The sequence below is a fragment of the Bufo gargarizans genome, chromosome 6 (assembly GCF_014858855.1).
Source record: "Bufo gargarizans isolate SCDJY-AF-19 chromosome 6, ASM1485885v1, whole genome shotgun sequence".
Lineage (NCBI taxonomy): Eukaryota > Metazoa > Chordata > Amphibia > Anura > Bufonidae > Bufo > Bufo gargarizans.
The window spans coordinates 206,044,139-206,063,741 of record NC_058085.1 but is presented as its reverse complement, the minus strand read 5'-3'; the positions used below and the strand labels follow the sequence as shown (position 1 = coordinate 206,063,741).

Below are 19,603 nucleotides of genomic sequence, written 5' to 3'. Positions count from 1 at the left end.
GAAAAGGAGTTGATCCTTTCCTTCACTGACCTGGAAATTAACCAGACCCTTCAAAATTCCCATGGCTACTCAAGGTGTATACGTCTACAAGAATCTCATTACAAGGATCTGGCTCGTTGGTATAGAACCCCTGAGTTTCTTTACTCGCATGATCTGTCCGCCACTAACATGTGTTGGCGATGCAACCTGCAAGCTGGCACACATACCCATATTTGGTGGGGTTGCACGGTTAACCGCCCCTTCTGGTCCGAAATAGAGAGTATAATAAGGGATGTCTTGGGGACACGACTTGCGTTAACTCCGGCTCTGATCCTGCTTGGTTGTTCGTCGTCGGATGCTCGTCAATCTTCCTCATCCTTGATTACTCACCTTCTAGCTGCAGCCAAGTCTTTGATTCCCCTGAAATTGCTTAATACTGCTCCCCCCCCCCCCCCACTACCACGGAATGGTTTGGAAAATTACATCAAATTTGTAGGTTCGAAGAGATGTCCAGTAGATCATGTCGTGCTCATCACAAGTTTCTTAATATTTGGAACCCATGGTTAACCTCATCATATTGTAAGGAATCGCAAGCCAATCTTTCTTCCTGAAAAACATGAGTGGATTAGTTTCTTGAGTCAGTTGTGGTATATCCTGTGGATGGCTACATTGTACATTTGATACATAGTCACAGCAGTATACTTACTCTTTAAAGTATTTGGGAGACGCTTGAGTACCCTTCTGTTGATATTGTGCATTTAACTTCATTCTGTCTTATCCCGATACAAATAGTGCACCCTTCTAAAGGTGTGTTTGGGTAATGGGTTGCTCTTTTTGGTTAAACACATAGCTGCAATGTTGTGGAGCACAGAGATACTGATGATCTTCCAACTCTCTGCATCTCCACAGATCATCTGTTTGAAGGGGTAGCGGTGCTTTTGTGACCATGGCATCTGATTAGCTAAAAACACAGGGAGCTATTCTTTTGTTCTGAAAGACCTACCCTGCTGATGATCAGACCTTTCACAGGTGGAAGTATTACATTGGAATATACAGAATTTTCTATTTAACAATGTCTTAAATTCCATTGCTAGATAGAAATGGCAATCTGATGTAGGGTTGTCACAATACCAAAAGTTTGATACAATTTCGATACCATAAATAAGTATTGCGATACTCAATACCATGCGAAAGAAAAATAAAACGCCAAAAAAGCTTCTCAGCTTTGCCGGATGATAAGAACATGGTGCGCGTCGAGGGAAAAATCCTGGATTGACCAAAGTGGAAAAGTATCAATTGTTCGATACCCAATGCAACCCTAGTCTGCAAAGGATTTTTTTATTAATTTTTTAGTTTGTTTTGTATTAAAACGCTTTTAAAAACCTATATAAATGTGGTATCGTACTGGACCAAAGAATGAAGTGAACATGTTAGTTTTACTGCATAGGGAACACCCCTTTTTTTTTTTTTTTTTTTTTTTTTTTTTGTTACCAGCTTCCATCTATAAAGTACAATTTGTCCTGCGAAAAACAAGCCCTCATATGGCTATGTGAATGGAAAATGTTAACATTTATTCTCTTTTAATGCAGAGAATAAAACAACTAAAAAAGATGGAAAATCTCAAGGCCCGGAAGGGGTTAACTGCAGGGAGTGTGTCAAGCTGCCTTAACCAGGGGCCAGGGGATACCTTTGCGATCACAGACTGAAAAGGACTCTTATAGGGACAACGGTTGCCATTATTGGTTATCACTCTCCTGTTGGACACTGGTTGACCAGAACTTATTGCTTTAAAGAGGACCTTTCATCAGAATTAAACTTCTAAAGTAACTATACAGGCGTGTAGAGCGGCGCCCAGGGACCCCCCTGCACTTACTAGTATACCTGGGCGCTGCTCCGTTCTCCGGTAATTGCCTCCGGTATCTTTACAGTTAGGCTCCACCCAGGGGAACCTGCTGTCAGCTCATTCTCCAATGCTGCAGCGCTGGCCAATCACAGCGCTCAGCTCATAGCCTGAGAGAATGCTGAGCGCTGTGATTGGCCAGCGCTGCAGCATGGGAGAAGGAGGCGCTGGCAGGTTCCCCTGGGTGGAGCCTAACTGTAAAGATACCGGAGGCAATAACGGGAGAATGGAGCGGCGCCCAGGTATACCAGTAAGTGCAGGGGGGTCCCTGGGCGCCGCTCTACATGCCTGTATGGTTACTTTAGAAGTTTAATTCTGATGAAAGGTCCTCTTTAAGGAGCTTTACGAGGCCACTGTATGCCTCTAAGATTAGTTTATAAATTTGAGTGGTATCACTCCAGTTTACGGACTATGAAAAAAAGTTAGGACTGTAAAACCTGACTGCTGTCCAGGCCCAATAATCACAATTTTGCACTGGCTCCCCCTTGTTAATAAAATGAGGATTTAGGCTTGTCAGAGTATATTCTTTGAAGAATTTTTTTAAAAATTGAATGAGCACCATTTTTGGCCAGGTTGTCGCTCTGAGGAGCTTTTAAAATAGATCAGTAAAATTTTATGTTTTTATTTAAGCTCATCTACAGATCAGTGAAAACATTACATATTTAGTTTGATGTCCAAGTTCTTGTTCACCAAAATCTTTACTCATTCTTTGAGATGTACAGCTGTCTCCTAAGCTCCTACAGTATATTGTCCAAGCCTGGTTTCATTTTGTCTGTCTTTGAAAATTGAGCTCCTTTTTCACAGAAATCATATAGTTCTGTCTCCCTGTCATTCATTAACATGTCCTTTTCTTTGATCATTACAATGATGTCTGTTTCCTCTTTTTCCTAGGTTTTATTTTATGACGTGGATTTACTGTGTTCCAACTGTTCCTTTTGATCCGAGCCCCATTAGATGGCTTTTTGCTGTGAAGATGAATGTGTATGAGCTGTTGCTGAATACAACCTAGGTCACATTGGATTATTTGCTATCTGTTTGCAGTGGTGCACAGATGACCTCTATGGGCAGCGCCTGGCTTTTGGATCTACATTTTTAACCATGGTAAAACTTGCGAACCCTCTGTACACGGAGTGGATTTTGGAGGCCATACAAAAGGTAAAAAGGCAAAAGCAACGTCCATCAGAGGAACGGATTTGTCATGCTGTGTGTGCTTCTCATGGGCTTGATAAAACACTGGTCTTTGAGCAGCTGGAACTCAGTGTACAGGATGGGTCTGTACTTAAAGTACTTAATAAAGGTGTTCCCTCTTACAAGGACCCAGAAAACCCTGGACGCTTTACAACCACCATAGCTAGTCTTTTGCTGAAACCAGTCAAAGGGCAACAACGGTCAGTCGGTGCAGACTTGCGAAGTGTGGATTGGAATAAGCTCCTTCGTAGGGCAGTCGAAGAACTGCACGAGTCTAATGGTTCCTCACTCAAGAATATTGAGAAGTATTTGCGTAACCAGAATGACTTGACTGGAATTGTTGCAAACTCTATTTTCCAGAGACGCTTGCGTCTTGCAGTTAAAAGGGCTGTTAATAGTGGAAGGCTGCTAAAAGATGGTCCACAGTATAGGATTAACTATGGAGGATTGGAAAGAAAAGATTCATCTCGATACTGCAGTACTACCACCTCCTTGCTCCCACCAGTTTGCCTTCTCCCTCATGAAAAGGACCAGGTAAGTGTATTGGTAGAATTCATGTTTGTAGTCTTCAGGTTTTCTCAGTAACATCTTGCCTTTGTTACTTGGTTTGTTCATGAATTCCTCTTACATTGGTTGGGCTGACAAATATGGTGTTCTGGTTCTGACAAAGCTGCCAGTTCAGTTGATGTACTGCTCCAAATTAAGATACGTGCACGGAGAGATCAGACAGACAACTCACTACATGGAGTTAAAAAGGATCTCTGGTTTATTTCTAAGAAAACAGACAATACATAGTTTTCACGAGAGGAGGGAGTGAGGGGGGGGTGAAAGATAAAGTATATATTTTCTATTGGCTATGAACTCTCTACTTTTCTGTAACCTTGACGGCCAGAGGAAATTCCTCCTCACTCCCCCCCCTTGTTCCTGGGTGAAAACGTTACTACTTTCTTTCTTTGTAACTGCTTGCTTGAGCTGAACGGAAACCACAAAGAAACACATGATAAAAACACAAAGTAAGATTCTAGTTTATAGGTGTAGGCTGAATGCCTGGCCGCCATCTTAGCTCAACAAGCAAGTATCCATTTTGTATCAATAGTCCATAACAGTCCCCCCTTGGAGACTTGATTGTAGACTTTCCCTTCGCCTAGCGAATCCCCTGGGCATACCATTCGTATCCTCTTCACCCGCAGTGGCGACAACCTACCCCTTATAGGTAGGCTCCCGGTTGCTCGGACTTGTGGTAATACCCTGGGATTCATCTCACCCTATCTCAGCCGGGCATCATTGTGAGGAGGGGGAGCTGTGTGGAGCGATGTTTCCTTCTGTCCTTCTTCATCATAGAGGAGCATAATAGGTCGTTCATCAGTTTTCTTCATTCTTTTTGAAAAGCGGGTCACACAAATAAGAACGAGCTTAATCACTACATATATCACCAATATTATTAGGGCTACCTGCAATATTACCTGGACAATTCCCATGAGCCAACCCCCAATACCTTTGAACCAGTTATCGGGGTTAAGGGAAGAGAAGGTATCAGACCACCATGTATCTTTATCAGCTTTATGTGCGTCCAGCCATTTATCTCTTAAATCCGCCATTTTCTCTATACCCACCTTAACTTGCAAATTACCCTGCGGGTCTATGTAATTGCAACAAGAGGGTCCCACAACCTGGCACATACCTCCATCTTTAGCTGTAACATAATCTAGAACTAATGTGTGTTGGTTGGTGACAATGATTAACTGGTTTTGCACAATGTTTGAGGTATTCATAAGTCTCATCTCTTCCCATATTTGGTCATCCAGGTCTGTTGCTACTACCAGATGATCCCACATCTGCGCTATCATGGGATATATGAAGATGGAACTAACAATTTTGTTGGTAATGCTCATCTCTACTACATGTGGCTTGCCATTTGGTCTGGGTGTGTTATCTTTGGCCCTACGATACAAGGTGTGTTTAGGTACTGCATTTATGCCAATTTCAGAGTGTGGTACTATAAAGGTAGCAGGAGTAAGCCTGGCGATGGTGCACAGTCCTGTGACATTCTCGGATAACCATTTGTACACTTTGTGTCCACAAACTAAGTATATGTCGTCTGGAACTGCTACTGCTGTGCCATTGAATAATCGGGTAATTAGTTTGGCTAATTGTGTCCCTTTCGCCAACTCATATCCTTTTAACTGACTTTCGGTGTCGTTAGCTAATATACCTGTCAGGAGATCCTGTACAGTACGGTTGTTACAGGGCAGATCCTTTCCGTTCTCAGCATCTACACCAATACACTGCACGTGGCTGTCTGTTTTTGAATCATTGCAACCTGAGTGTATGTGTGGACTAAATGTCATACCTTTGGTTTGTACTTGGAGACAATAACAGTGTGTCCAGCTAGGAAAACATGTGACATTAGCCCAGTGTCCCTCTTGCCAAGGAGTAGAGCTATAATCTACCGAGGGTCCTGATCTGTTTATGGGGCATCTGCCCACCCTGCAACAGGTAAGGCTACTTCCTTGTCCTTGTTTGTACTGGATTTAACTTGGTGTATACTAGTGAGAAAGATGGTAGAATTAGACAGGTCAATCAGTTCAGAAAGGTCCAAGGGAATTGCAAAATAAGGCATACTGGTTGAACTCACGGGACTGTGGGTACAGATCCAACAATCTCTGAGTGTCTCAACCCCATGACTAGAATTTGATGGTGCCGTGTCAGTGAATTGTCCCATTCATCACCCAGTGGTGTGAACACTGCAGATATGCCCACTGTCAAAGTCATGATCAGTATGTGAATCCTCATGGCTTATTGTTCCAGGATCGTCGGGACAGCCTTTACTCTTTTACAATGTGAGGCGTGGATCCAGGTAAGCCTCCATCGAGTTTCACAGAGGTCGGGGTAGTCAGCAACACCTGGTACGGCCCCTCGTATCGTGGTTCGAGGGTGTTTCTAACGTGTTTCTTGACCAGCACCCACTCTCCAGGTTTGAGAGTGTGTATTCCCTCTAGGGAGTCAGGATCTGGAATGGAAGAGAAAACTTGTGCACATATGTTAGACAATTGTTTACTCAAGGCAATCACATATTTAGCAACAGATTCATAATGCATTTGCAATTGCTGTGGGAAGTACTGTCCCATCCTAGGCCGTGTCCCAAACAAGATTTGGTGTGGAGGCCTCGGAGTGTGTCTAACTGAAAATAGTGCTATTGGCAGGCATTGTACCCAACTGAGCCCTGTCTCCCCAGTCATTTTCAGCATCTTGGACTTCAGTACCCCGTTCAGTCGTTTGACTTTGTCGCCGCTTTGGGGTCTGTAGGGTGTGTGATAGGCTAAGTGTGACCCTACCATCTTCCAGACTTCTTGGGTTAATCTAGCAGTGAATGCTGGGCCCTGATCACTCTCAATGACCTCAGGTACTCCGAACCTACAGACAAGCTCCTGCATCAGTTTTTTTTGCAGTAGTGGTTGCTGTCTGGTTTCGGACGGGGTAGGCTTCTGGCCACCCAGAGAACAAGTCTATCACTACTAGCACATATTGAAACCCTTGGCACATTGGCATCTGGATGTGGTCAATTTGAATCCGTTGGAACGGGTACTGGGCTTTGGGGAGACATTTGGTTAGTGTAGGCTCAGGTCTTCCCGGGTTGCACTGCGCATAGATGAGGCAAGACTGAGTATGCCTCACCAGGACAGGGGTTATACCTGGGGCCACCCATATTTTGTCTATTAGTTCTTTCATGATGGTCTTAGATTGGTGGGTGGGCCCATGAGCTATTGAAGCTATCAGAGGATAGAGAGCTTTGGGCAGAGATGCTCTCCTTTCTTGGGTCCACAGTCCAGATTCTTTCTCTTCTTGGGCTGACTCTTTTAGCCAATCCAATTTTTCTTGTGGCGTGGCCTGTTTCTGTATTTGTTTCAGGAGGTCCCATGTGATTTCTTCTTGTTCCAGGTCTTCCTGTGTTATCATAATCTGGTCTGACTGGACTCTTTCCTCTTTCACTGCTGCTTCCTATGCTGCTTGGTCAGCTAGGGCGTTTCCTCTGGCTTCAGAGGTGTCAGCTCGAGTGTGCCTGTAGATCAATAAAATCTTCAGAATCTCCATTATACTCCCCCCTTGGAAGAGGAAGGAGTGCAGCAGGATGGAGGATGTGGCACCTCTGAATGGTGACATTATCTGGCAGAAGCAAACTACACGGAAGCCGGAGGTGGCGCTGTGCAGTGAGGTGTTTAGGTTGAGTCTGCTGGAGGATGGCAGAAATGTCATGGGGAGCCAGAATAGTGAGGGGATGACCCAGCACAACGTCAGATGTGACGTTTAGAAGAGAGCTGGCAGCATGGATAGCTCTGACACAGGAAGGGGCTTCTCTGGCTACTGGGTCCAGTCTCTTTGTATGGTAGGACTTTGGGGTCCTTCAGGGTCACAGTGACTGGTGGGACATTGAGGTATCCAATATCCTGGGGTCCTCTGGCCCAGAGAGTATTGGGGATGAGGTGCAAAATGGTTTGCAGCGAATCCCCTTGCTCATATGAATCAGTGCAGAATTTTATTGTCAGACATCCGGCAGCCGTGGGTGTCACATAATTTGAGTGAAAACCACAAAGACCAAGAAGCGAGACAGTTTCTTATCAGAAAGAGGAGCTTAAACTAACACAGCAGAAACTAACATTTCTGTGAAAAGAAAAAAGGTGGGGGTCAACTGATCCCCCGCAGCTGTCCTGCAATGTGGTGGAATGATCTGCATGGAATGATCTGCAAATTTAGCTTTTGTCCATTTCTGTAGTTGTTCTATAAAGAATTCTCCAGACTCATGATCTTGGGGGTCAAAGTTAGCACCTTTTAAGTTCAGGGATGTGGATTTGATCCATTATCAGTGAGGAGTATTCACCTGTCTTGTTTTCCACTATACTTTGCAGGTCCGACCATGTGCACCCATAGGTTTGATGCATTTGGGACAGTTTCCTGAAAAAGGGCATGGGATGGGTCTCAGGGTCAGGCAGTAAATTCACTATGGTGAATAACTGTTGTGGGGTGAAAGACACATATTTTGGTGGTCCCTGTGGCCGGTTAAGTGCTAGGGCTTCTTTCAGTGTCTCAAGGTTTCCCTGCTCAATTTTCTGTAAGTTCTTTTGTAACTCTGTAATCTGACCCTGCAGTATTTGATCTTGTGAACGTCGTGATGGGCGCAGGGTCATGGGTACAGTCCACTGTGGTGCCAGGGGTAAAGTTGGCGGATCCCCATAGTCTGTCGGGGTACCCCGCGGAGGAGTCTGCATATTACCCGGTGCATTTTGTATGCCCATTGTGGATTCTGCAGCACCGTCTGCATCCCCCTGTTCTGCTTCATCAGGTTGCCCCCTACCATTATAGGAGTAAGGGTGGCAGGTGAGTGGGGTAGCATGAATATACCGTCCGGGTTTATCATCGGGTACAGCATAGAGATCACCGGGACACTAGGGGTGACATAGGTGTGACGGGGGGGTCCGGACCGAATGATATTAAAGGTCCGTTCATGGGCGTTGCCTGGGGACAAGATGGCGCTGTAGCTAACACGGGAAGTGATGGGACGTGCCGGGGAGTAGTTACCAAGGTGTGGTTTTGTGGGTGGGGAACCCCACAGGGAAGGCACGTATCACGGGAGGAGGGATTCTGTTGACCACATGTTTTGCAGGTCCACCCACCTGCTCTCTTCCCGGCGCCATTATAGGGTGGTGGCTAGTCATGTATCAATGCAACACCAGGCTTACAGAAATATCTCTGTCTTTTCTCATCAAAATTTAGTTCCCCCCCGGTCTGTTTAAATTCTTTACTACAGTCCAACCACACACGGACCATGTCTGTCAATTATTCATCTTCTAACTTCCCTCTCTTCTCGTTTAACAACACTTGCCAGGTGGCACTACATAGGATGCCTCCTTTACAGACACCTTTAACTCTTCTCCAACTTACTTAATCCTTTTATGAGGATGCCTCCTTTACAGACACCTTTAACTCTTCTCCAACTTACTTAATCCTTTTATGAAACGTTTGCCTCTCCTGTCCGCCACGTACTGTTCAGGTGAACAGTAACCCTTCGGGACACTTTCCTCATTTCCCATTATCTCTCGTACCTACTGAAGCCGCCTAAAGACCTCTGCATAGAGTAATCACTGGACGTGAAGACCTTTGAGTTCCGGTCAGCACACTCTGGGCTACCGCGAACCGCTCTCCACCCATCTGTGATCGTCCCCTTTATGGAGATTCGAGTCAGACACCGGGCTGAACTCCGATACAGGAACACAGGAGAACTCCGTGTCTCAGTCAATGATACTTGTCAACAGGGTCTTCACAACTTATAGGCACAACACAGTACATCAAGACTTTAAGAAAACATATGGGGTTCTTACTTTCATGCCCTCGAGGACGTCCCAGACTGCTTCCGCACCCCTCCCTCAGACGAACACCAAGAGGCTACACCAGGGGACACTTTATAGGCAAGATGACTCAATTTTCCTACCTCATATCACGGGTTGCGATCCCGGTGTCCGTTAGTGCGCCTCTCCTCGTCTGGTCTCTGGGGGTACGGGAACAGAGGGTCCAATCCTCGAGCCCCACGTTGGGCGCCAAAATTGTTCTGGTTCTGACAAAGCTGCCAGTTCAGTTGATGTACTGCTCCAAATTAAGATACGTGCACGGAGAGATCAGACAGACAACTCACTACATGGAGTTAAAAAGGATCTCTGGTTTATTTCTAAGAAAACAGACAATACATAGTTTTCACGAGAGGAGGGAGTGAGGGGGGGGTGAAAGATAAAGTATATATTTTCTATTGGCTATGAACTCTCTACTTTTCTGTAACCTTGACGGCCAGAGGAAATTCCTCCTCACTCCCCCCCCTTGTTCCTGGGTGAAAACGTTACTACTTTCTTTCTTTGTAACTGCTTGCTTGAGCTGAACGGAAACCACAAAGAAACACATGATAAAAACACAAAGTAAGATTCTAGTTTATAGGTGTAGGCTGAATGCCTGGCCGCCATCTTAGCTCAACAAGCAAGTATCCATTTTGTATCAATAGTCCATAACAGTGGAACACCAGCTTTAATAGGGTATTTTAATATTCCCTCCTTAATATTTAATAGATTGCTGTGTTAAGTAAAGGGACACTTCCATCAGAAAGGGGTATTATATTAACCTCCAGGTTTGTGAATTTTGTAAACTCCTTTGCACTTAAATGTAGGCACAAGTGACATTTATACTCCATCCTCACTACTTTCTGAAAAGAGGGCAGATGGTAGAGGGTTCGTCAGCCCCACATATTTAGCATCATTTAAACCAGTTTTTTGGCTTAAATGATGACTGAAATCTATGCCACATGGATTCGCTGTCGCCTAAAATGCTTTGAATGTGATGATGTGCCCCCCCCCCACAATATTCATGCAAACCCATTTTTTTTTTCTTTTTCATTTCAGCATTACAGTGCCATTTAAAATAAAATGCAAACAGTGTCCTTATGTAGCAGTTACAGAAATAAGGCCCCCTATATAGATAGGTACTTAATTGTCTGGTTATTCCTGCTTTGAGGGGATGATATTATTTTATGATATAATCTTCATGATAATTGGTATAGAAATCGAATTAAAGCAACAGTGTGACAGCTCTATTTTTCTCTTGATATGCCGATATAAAGAAGCCCACCGAAGAGCACTGTATTTATTAAAGGGAATCTGTCACCAGTTTTGTGTTGCTTGGTTCCAACAGCTCCAGCACATGCCAACGAATCCCCTGTCCCCGCCCATTGGCCTCTGACAGTTTTTTTTTCCATCTGAATCAGTAGCTGGTGGGTGGGGAGAGCCATGAATATGGGTAATAGTTTGGCATGCACTCAAATCTTTAGTACAAGATTTTAGCAACACTAGGTCAATTAACCCCTTAATGACCGGGCCATTTTGCACCTTTGGGACCAGACTGATCTTTGGAAATCTGACATGTCACTTTATGTGATAATAACTTTTGAATGCTTTTACTTATCTAAGCCATTCTGAGATTGTTTTCTTGTGACACATTGTACTTCATGATAGTGATAAAATTGAGTCAATATAAACCACCTTTAGTTATAAAAAAAACATCCTAAATTTACTGAAAACTTAGAAAAATTTGTAATTTTAAAAATAATTAACATTTCTCTGCTTTTAAGGCAGATAGTTGTCACGGTACCTTCTGTGGCAGGTTAGAAAATCGGAGAGGCTGACTGCATGTGAGGTTAACTGACAGTCTCTTGATTCTCAGTGTTGTGGTTTGGTAATGACCACACCTCTTGCCAGGTGCATCCTGTGGTCATTACTGCATTCTCTACTTAGCTTGGTCTCACACTTCATACCATGCGGTTCATATTCTCTACTTGGATTTGGAAGAGTTGGTGTGTGGACCTTACCGGTGTTCCTGCTCATCCATTCTCTATAAGATAAGTTGTACTGCCCTTTGTATTTGGTTGTTCCCCTGTGCTTGTTGTTACTAGGCCTCAGGGAGACCAATAGTCTCATTCCTGGCCACTACCTAGAGCATTTCAGTCTCCTAGGGTCTACGTTCAAGCGTATGTATTTTCCCACCTTCAGGGTCTATACATACTGACAGGAGGTCAGGGCCAGGTTTAGGGGCTTTTCCCTCTCCCTAGCCTTGAGGCCTAGTTCTGTGTCCCTCCCCTTCCCCTATATTCATGACATTATCAACCGCCTAAAACCGCCATTTTGTTCGGATCAGTGCAGCCATGAATCCTATGTCTGCACTGGTTGGACAGCTGCAGGGTCTGTCTTTGGATGTAGCTGACCTCCGCACGACCATCTTGCAGATGCTGAGACCACAGGCAGCTGCTTCCAGTGCTGGGTACCAGGCCTGCCCTGAACATAAGTTTTCCCTCCCGGACAGATTTTGCGGGGGTAGCGACAATTTAATTTAGTTCAGGGAGTTGTGTACATTTATACTTTAAGCTGCGTCCGTACTCTTCTGGGTATGAGAGTCAACATGTCGGTATGATCATTTCTTTGCTTAAAGGTGACTACCAGTATTGGGCTTTTTCTCTGCTGATCGGATCACAGTGCCTCCAGTTGGTAGATACATTTTTTAGAGCCTATTTGCGATGACCCAGATCTCTCAGGCCAAGACCAAATTGTGTGGTTTACGGCAGGGAGTGCTCCGCGGAGACCTATTGCTCTTAATTTAGGAGATGGTCTACGGATACAGAGTGGAATGATCCTGCTCTTTGTAGCCAATTCTGTCAGGGGCTATCTGAGAGGCTGAAGGACGTGTTGGCCTTTCATGAAAATTCTGAGTCATTGAAAGCAGCTGTGTCCCTTGCTGTACGTCTTGATAGACGTCTTAGAGAGAGATCTAGGGTTCCTCACCCTGAGGACGTAATGTCGAATAATGTGGCGGCTTCCTTTGACACTTCTGGTAGAGAGACACATGTGGTTACGTCTTGTGACAACCCTATGCTGTTAGAAGAAGCTACTCCTGGAACTGCTGGCAAGAGCTTTGATCATATGAAAGGAGTCTGTTTTTGTTATGGAAAGTGGACATTTTGTAAAAATATATGTCCGTACGTTCAGCGTCAAGGTCAAAACACCCAAAAAAAGTTTAATCCCCAACTTACTATTTGTGGTGTAGGTTGGGAGCCAGAAAAATAACTTTTTACTAGTAGTACCGATTTCTCCTGTTGGCCAAGGTGGCGCTAGACTCCAAAACTGTGGGAATTGAGGGGTTTATTGACAGTGGGGCAGGGGTTAACCTAGTTGATGGTCAGTTTGTTCGTATGCATGGTTTGACAACAAATGCATTAGACAAAAATGTTTCTGTGTTTGCAATCGATTCTGCTCCACTCAAAAATGTTTATCACAAATTGTGCAGGACATCCGTTTTTAAAGGTGGGCGATTTTCATCAAGAATTAATCTTGTGTTTTGTGCTGGAGGGTCTGCCTGCTCCGGTGGTGCTAGGTTTACCTTGGTTAAGTAAACATAATCCTACCACCAATTGGCAAGCAAGACGGATTCTTGATTGGAGTGCGATTATTATTATTGCATAGACAACTGTCTTAGAACATAGCTTTCTGTTGTAACCACTAAAGCTGTATCAACCCTATTCCTAGAGCTAAATTGCCCAAATCTCAGTTGTATAATCATTCTGATCCCGAAATGCTCTCGCATGGCTGCTCTATCACCGAGAGTTTGGCTAAGGGACATATTAGACCATCCAAATCCCCAGTTGATGCAGCGTTTTTATTTGCTAAGAAAAAGGATGGAACTCTTAGGCCATGTCTGGATTTCCTTGAGCTTAATCGCATTATTGTCCGTGATCCCTATCCCCTTCCTTTTGATCCCAGATTTGTTCAATCAGATTGTCGGTGCCAAGGTGTTTTCTAAGTTGGATTTGAGGGGGGGCATATAATCTGGTAAGGGTCAAGGAGGGGGACGAATAGAAGACTGCCTTTTAATAACCCTGAAGGTCATTTTGAGAATTTGGTCATGCCTTTTGGGACGAATAGAAGACATGCCTTTTGGGTTGACCAATGCTCCTGCTGTTTTTCAACATTTCATCAATGACATCTTTCATTATCTGGTAGGCAGGTTTGTGGTGGTGTATCTGGATGATATTTAAATTTATTCCCCCAACATGGAGAAGCATCAGGATCACGTGAGACAGGTCTTACAGATCCTAAGGGAGAATAAATTGTATGCTAAGATGGAGAAGTGTGTATTTGCGTTTCCAGAAGTGCATTTCCTGGGTTACCTACTCTCATCTTCGGGTTTTCGTATGGATCCAGAAAAAGTCTGTGTTCTGTGTTGGACTGGGATCAACCCAAAAATCTCAAAGCGCCCATCCGATTTTTGAGGTTCACCAACAACTACCGTAAATTTATCTTGAATCACGCGACTGTTAAACCATTAACAGATATGAGAAAGGTGCAGATTTTTCAGTCTGGTCTGATGAGGCATTACATGCCTTTTCAGCGGTAAAGGAATGTTTTTCTTCTGCTCCTATACTGGTGCAGCCAGATGTGTAACAGCCATGTGGAGGTTGGTAGGGGTAGGAGAAGTCTTGTCGCAGGGTCCTTCACCTCGTAAATGGTGCCCATATGTTTTCTTCTCTAAGAAACTCTCAGCTGCTGAACGAAATAATGACGTAGGCGATAGAGAATTGCCGGCCATTAAGTTGGCTTTTGAGCAATGGCGTCATTGTTTGAAAGGAGCGGTTCATCCCATTAAGTTAATTACTCCTCAAAAAAATCTGTCTAAACGTCTGAACCCAAGGCAGGCCAGGTGGTTGTGTTTTATTTTTTACCAGATTTAATTTCATTGTTACCTATCGCCCTGGGATTAAGAACATCAAGGCGGATGCATTGCCGCGTAGCTTTCCTGAGGTGGGGGGGGGGGGATTTAAGAAGATCCTAGTCCTATTTTGTCTGAAGGGGTAGTTATATCCTCTTTTTATCCCGACCTTGAGGCAGAGGTGTTGGAGGCCCAGGGAGATGCACTGGATTCTTGTCCTTCGGGAAAGTTGTTCTTTGCTTCTGAATTATGGCAGAAGGTGTTCGAGGAACATCACTGTACAGTTCTTACAGGACACCCTAGGAGCAGATCCACGGTTGATCTCATCTCTCGTAGATTCTGGTGGCCAGGGTTGCGTAAATGTGTGAAGGGCTATGTGTCAGCCTGCAGTACTTGTGCACATGCTAAGGTGACACATACTCTGCCTTGGACTCATTTGTCCATGGACTTTATCACAGATTTGCCAAATTCCTCAGGAAAAACTGTGATTCTGGTGGTTGTTGATCGCTTCAGTAAGGTGTCGCACTTTATAGCATTTACCAGGGCTACCTAATGCTAAAACTCTTGCACAAGTTGCGCATAGCAAAAGTGGTGCTAATATTCAAAAAGGGTCCAAAAACAGAGCCTGGAAACTATAGGCCGGTAAGTTTAACATCTGTTGTGGGTAAACTGTTTGAAGGTTTGCTAAGAGATGCTATCTTAGAGCATCTCAACGGAAATAAGCAAATAACGCCATATCAGCATGGCTTCAAGAGGGATCGGTCATGCCAACTAATTTAATTAGTATCTATGAGGAGAGAAGTTCTAGACTTGACAGCAGCGAATCAATGGATGCCATATATCTGGACTTCTCCAAAGCACTTGACACTGTACCACATAACAGGTTAGTATATAAAATGAGAATGCTCGGACTGGGAGAAAATGTCTGTATGTGGGTAAGTAACTGGCTGAGTGATAGAAAACAGAGGGTGGTTATTAACGGAACACACTCAGATTGGATCACTGTCACTAGTGGGGTACCTCAGAGGTCAGTATTGGGCCCTATTCTCTTCAATATATTTATTAATGATCTTGTAGAAGGCTTGCATAGTAAAATATCAATTTTTGCAGATGACGCTAAACTGTGTAAAGTAATTAACACTGAAGAGGACAGTATACTACTACAGAGGGATCTGGATAGATTGGAGGCTTGGGCAGATAAGTGGCAGATGAGGTTTAACACCGACAAATGTAAAGTTATGCACATAGGAAGGAATAATGCAAGTCACCCGTACATACTAAATGGTAAAATACTTGGTAACACTGACATGGAAAAGGATCTAGGAATTTTAATAAACGGCAAACTAAGCTGCAAAAACCAGTGTCAGGCAGCTGCTGCCTAGGCCAATAAGATAATGGGAAACACGAAAAGAAGGGACCCCAGGGGTTGGGAAAGGCACGCTGACGAAGACCCCCTGACGAAGGCACGCCGAAACGCGCGTTGGGGTAGCGCCATCCTGGTTGCTACACTTCTGGTCCTTTTTAGGTGAGTGCCTCCTGCTTGTCTACTCTGTTGTCCCTCTTCACCTGGATGCTTACTGATTTTCCCAGGCTTGCGTCCAGTGCGGCTATCCACTTTAGCTGTTTGGTGTATCCACTTACGTCCATATTATCATTTATTTGATATATATATATATTGGTTCTTTGCAGTTGAGCAGTGACTCACCTTCCACTATGACTTTGTATATGTAGTGATCCTAGGATAGGCTATTATACCTTATATGTTCCTAGTGATCTTTTATACTGATGTATCATTGACCAGTGTGTCCCTCCCAGGGTGGCGCCGTTTTTTCCTTCCCTGTTCTCTTTTGTTCCTTGTCTCCTGGCATCACATGCATTGTATTGCATTTTTACTTATTGTCATGTTACATTACCACTAATAAATATTCATTTATTTTCTACTTTTTGGCATTTCTTGGCTCCTTTTCTTCTGTTATTCTGCCAATAAGATAATGGGTTGGATCAAAAGGGGCATAGATGCCCTTAATAAGAACATAGTCCTACCACTTTACAAATCGCTAGTCAGACCACATGGAGTACTGTGTACAGTTCTGGGCTCCTGTGAACAAGGCAGACATAGCAGAGCTGGTGAGGGTCCAGAGGAAGGCAACTAAAGTTAATAACTGGAATGGGGCAACTACAGTACCCTGAAAGATTTTCAAAATTATGGTTATTCACTTTAGAAAAAAAGACAACTGAGGGGAGATTGGAGTCGGGAAGGAATTTTTTATTCCCCTAATCAGGCAATCGGAATAACTCCTTGGATCAATGACCCCTCTCTAGTAGCTATAGCCTGTAATATTATTACACTCCAGAAATACATCCAGGCCCCTCTTGAATTCCTTTATTGTACTCGCCATCACCACCTCCTCAGGCACAGAGTACCATAGTCTCACTTCTCTTACCGTAAAGAATCCTCTTCTATGTTTGTACAAACCTTCTTCCCTCTAGACACAGAGGATGTCCCCTCGTCAGTCACAGTCCTGGGGATAAATAGATGATAGGATAGATCTCTGTACTGACCCCTGATATATTTATACATAGTAATTTTTAAAAATGAGTTTCTGTCTGTCTAGACGTCTGTCTGGATGTTCTTTATGTGCGACCAAATGACTTAACCGATCTTCACCAAATTTGGCACACAGGTACGTCAGGTGTCCAGGAAGGTTTTAGATCGGGTCTTGGCTCTCTAGGACGTACCGTTCCTGAGGTATTCCCCAAATATTTGCTCCCCCCCACACAAGCCTGCAAATCTTTCTCTTCAAATCCCAACTGCTATAAACACAGTTTTACTCCAGGTTTCCATAACAACCCAGCCATTTTCTTTACTGTTTAAAGGGGCGGGCAATGTGGAGGTAAATTTTTTTAAAGGGGTGGGCACAGTGGATGTCACTGTTATTAAAGGGGCGGACGCTATGAAGGTCACTGTTAAAGGGGCGGTCACTGTGAAAGTCACGGTTAACCTCTTCAGGACACATGACGTATCATGTGTAAATCATTGAGCAGGCACCTTGGCTAAAAATGCGCGGGAAAGGGGGGGTCCCGTGACCCCCCCCCCCCCCGTATCGGCGATCGACGCAAACCGCAGGTCAATTCAGACCTGCGGTTTGCGGCTTTTACCTGCGGTTGCGGCAGCGATGGGCGGTGCCATCGGGTCCCCATGCGGCTGTAGGGGGGACCCGATAGCATGGAAGGCATCGCGCTGCCTTTCTGGTGACGCGCTTGTGAGATCCAGCCCCCTGGATCTCACAGGCCGTAAGCTGTATGAGTAATACACACTGTATTACTCATACAGCCAATGCATTCCAATACAGAAGTATTGGAATGCCTTGTAAAGGATTAGACCCCCCAAAAGTTTAGGTCCCAAAGTGGGACAAAAAAATAAAGTGGAAAAAAAAAACATTTAAAAAATTAAGTTTCCCCCCCAAAAAAAATTAAGTTTCAAGTAAAAATAAACAAAAACGTGATTTTCCCCAAATAAAGTAAAAAAAATTTGGTAAAAAATAGGGGGGAAAAAAAGTATACATATTAGGTATCGCCGTGTCCGTATCGACCGGCTCTTTAAACATATCACATGACCTAACCCCTCAGATAAAAACTGTGCTAAATAAAAAAAAAAAAAATTGTCACCTTACATCACAAAAAGTACAACAGCAAGCGATCAAAAAGGCGTTTGCCCACCAAAATAATACCAATCTAACCGTCACCTCATCCCGCAAAAAATGAGCCCCTACCTGAGACAATCGCCCCAAAAATATAAAAACTATGTCTCAGAATATGGAGACACTAAAACATCATTTTTTTTTGTTTAAAAAAGCTGTATTTTGGAACACCAAAAGAGAGAAAATAGGGCTCGCACTAAATAATATTATGAATATATAAATTTTATTAGTGTCTCCATATGAGACAAATCACGATTAAAAAATACATGATATCTTTACCCAGCCTGTATAGCTCTACCTATCTATTTACATTTCTGACAATCTATTTTGGTTTACGTGCACACTTATTGTTATATTTATATATTTATTGTGTGTAATTATTTGCCATCTCAGATTTTGGTCGTGCTCCATGTCATTCTGTGTGCTTATTCTCCATCATCCATTCTTTTCTATGTATTTTTTAATCGTGATTTGTCTCATATGGAGACACTAATAAAATTTATATATTCATAATATTATTTAGTGCGAGCCCTATTTTCTCTCTTTTGGTGTTCTACCTTACGTGCTGGCTCTGCACGGGTACTCACTTTTTGTGAGTCATTTTGGTGTATAAAAGATGTATTTTGTAAAACTTACATAAAAAATAAAACTATACATATTAGGTATCGCCGCGTCTGTATCAACCCGCTCTATAAAAATATCACATGACCTAACCCCTCATATGAACACCGTAAAAAATTAAAACTGTGCTAAATAAACAATTTTCGTCACCTTACATCACAAAAAGTGTAATGGCAAGCGATCAAAAAGTAATTTGCACCCCAAAATTGTGCCAATAAAACCGTCATCTCATCCCGCAAAAATCATACCCTACCCAAGGTAATCACCCAAAAACTGAAAAAATTATTGCTCTCAGACTATGGAAACACTAAAACATGATTTATTTTTGTTTAAAAAAAGAAATCATTGTGTAAAACGTACACAAATGTATACATATTAGGTTTTGCCGCATCCGTGACAACCTGGTCTATAAAAATATCACATGATCTAACCTGTCAGATGAATTTTGCTAAATAACAAAAAATAAAAACGGTGCCAAAACAGCTATTTCTTGTTACCTTGCCTCACAAAAAGTGTAATATAGAGCAACCAAAAACCATATGTACCCTAAACTAGTACCAACAATACTGCCACCATATCCCGTAGCTTCAAATGGGAAATGGTGTAAAAAAAAAAAACAGCAAAATCTGCCTTCCAAAAACCGTATGGCATTCCTTTCCTTCTGCCCCCTGCCGTGTGCCTGTACAGTAGTTTACGACCACATATGGGGTGTTTCTGTAAACTACAGAATCAGGGCCATAAATATAGAGTTTTGTTTGGCTGTTAACCCTTGCTTTGTAACTGAAAAAAATTATTAAAATCGAAAATCTGCCCAAAAAGTAAAATTTAAAAATTGTATCTCTATTTTCCATTAATTCTTGTGGAACACCTAAAGGGTTAACGACGTTTGTAAAATTTGTTTTGAATACCTTGAGGGGTGTAGTTTCTT

At 43.3% G+C, this 19,603-nt stretch overlaps 1 protein-coding gene across 2 annotated transcripts in view; it reads left to right on the top strand.

The window, feature by feature from the left end:
* The first annotated feature begins 2,775 nt into the window (after positions 1-2,775).
* Positions 2,776-19,603, top strand: part of KAT6B (lysine acetyltransferase 6B) — a 258,661-nt gene continuing 241,833 nt past the window's right edge. For both annotated transcript variants that reach the window (XM_044297450.1, XM_044297449.1), the window contains exon 1: positions 2,776-3,601. In XM_044297450.1, the coding sequence (XP_044153385.1) occupies positions 2,978-3,601 (624 nt within the window). In that variant the 5' untranslated portion in view covers positions 2,776-2,977. The remainder of the gene's footprint in view (positions 3,602-19,603) is intronic.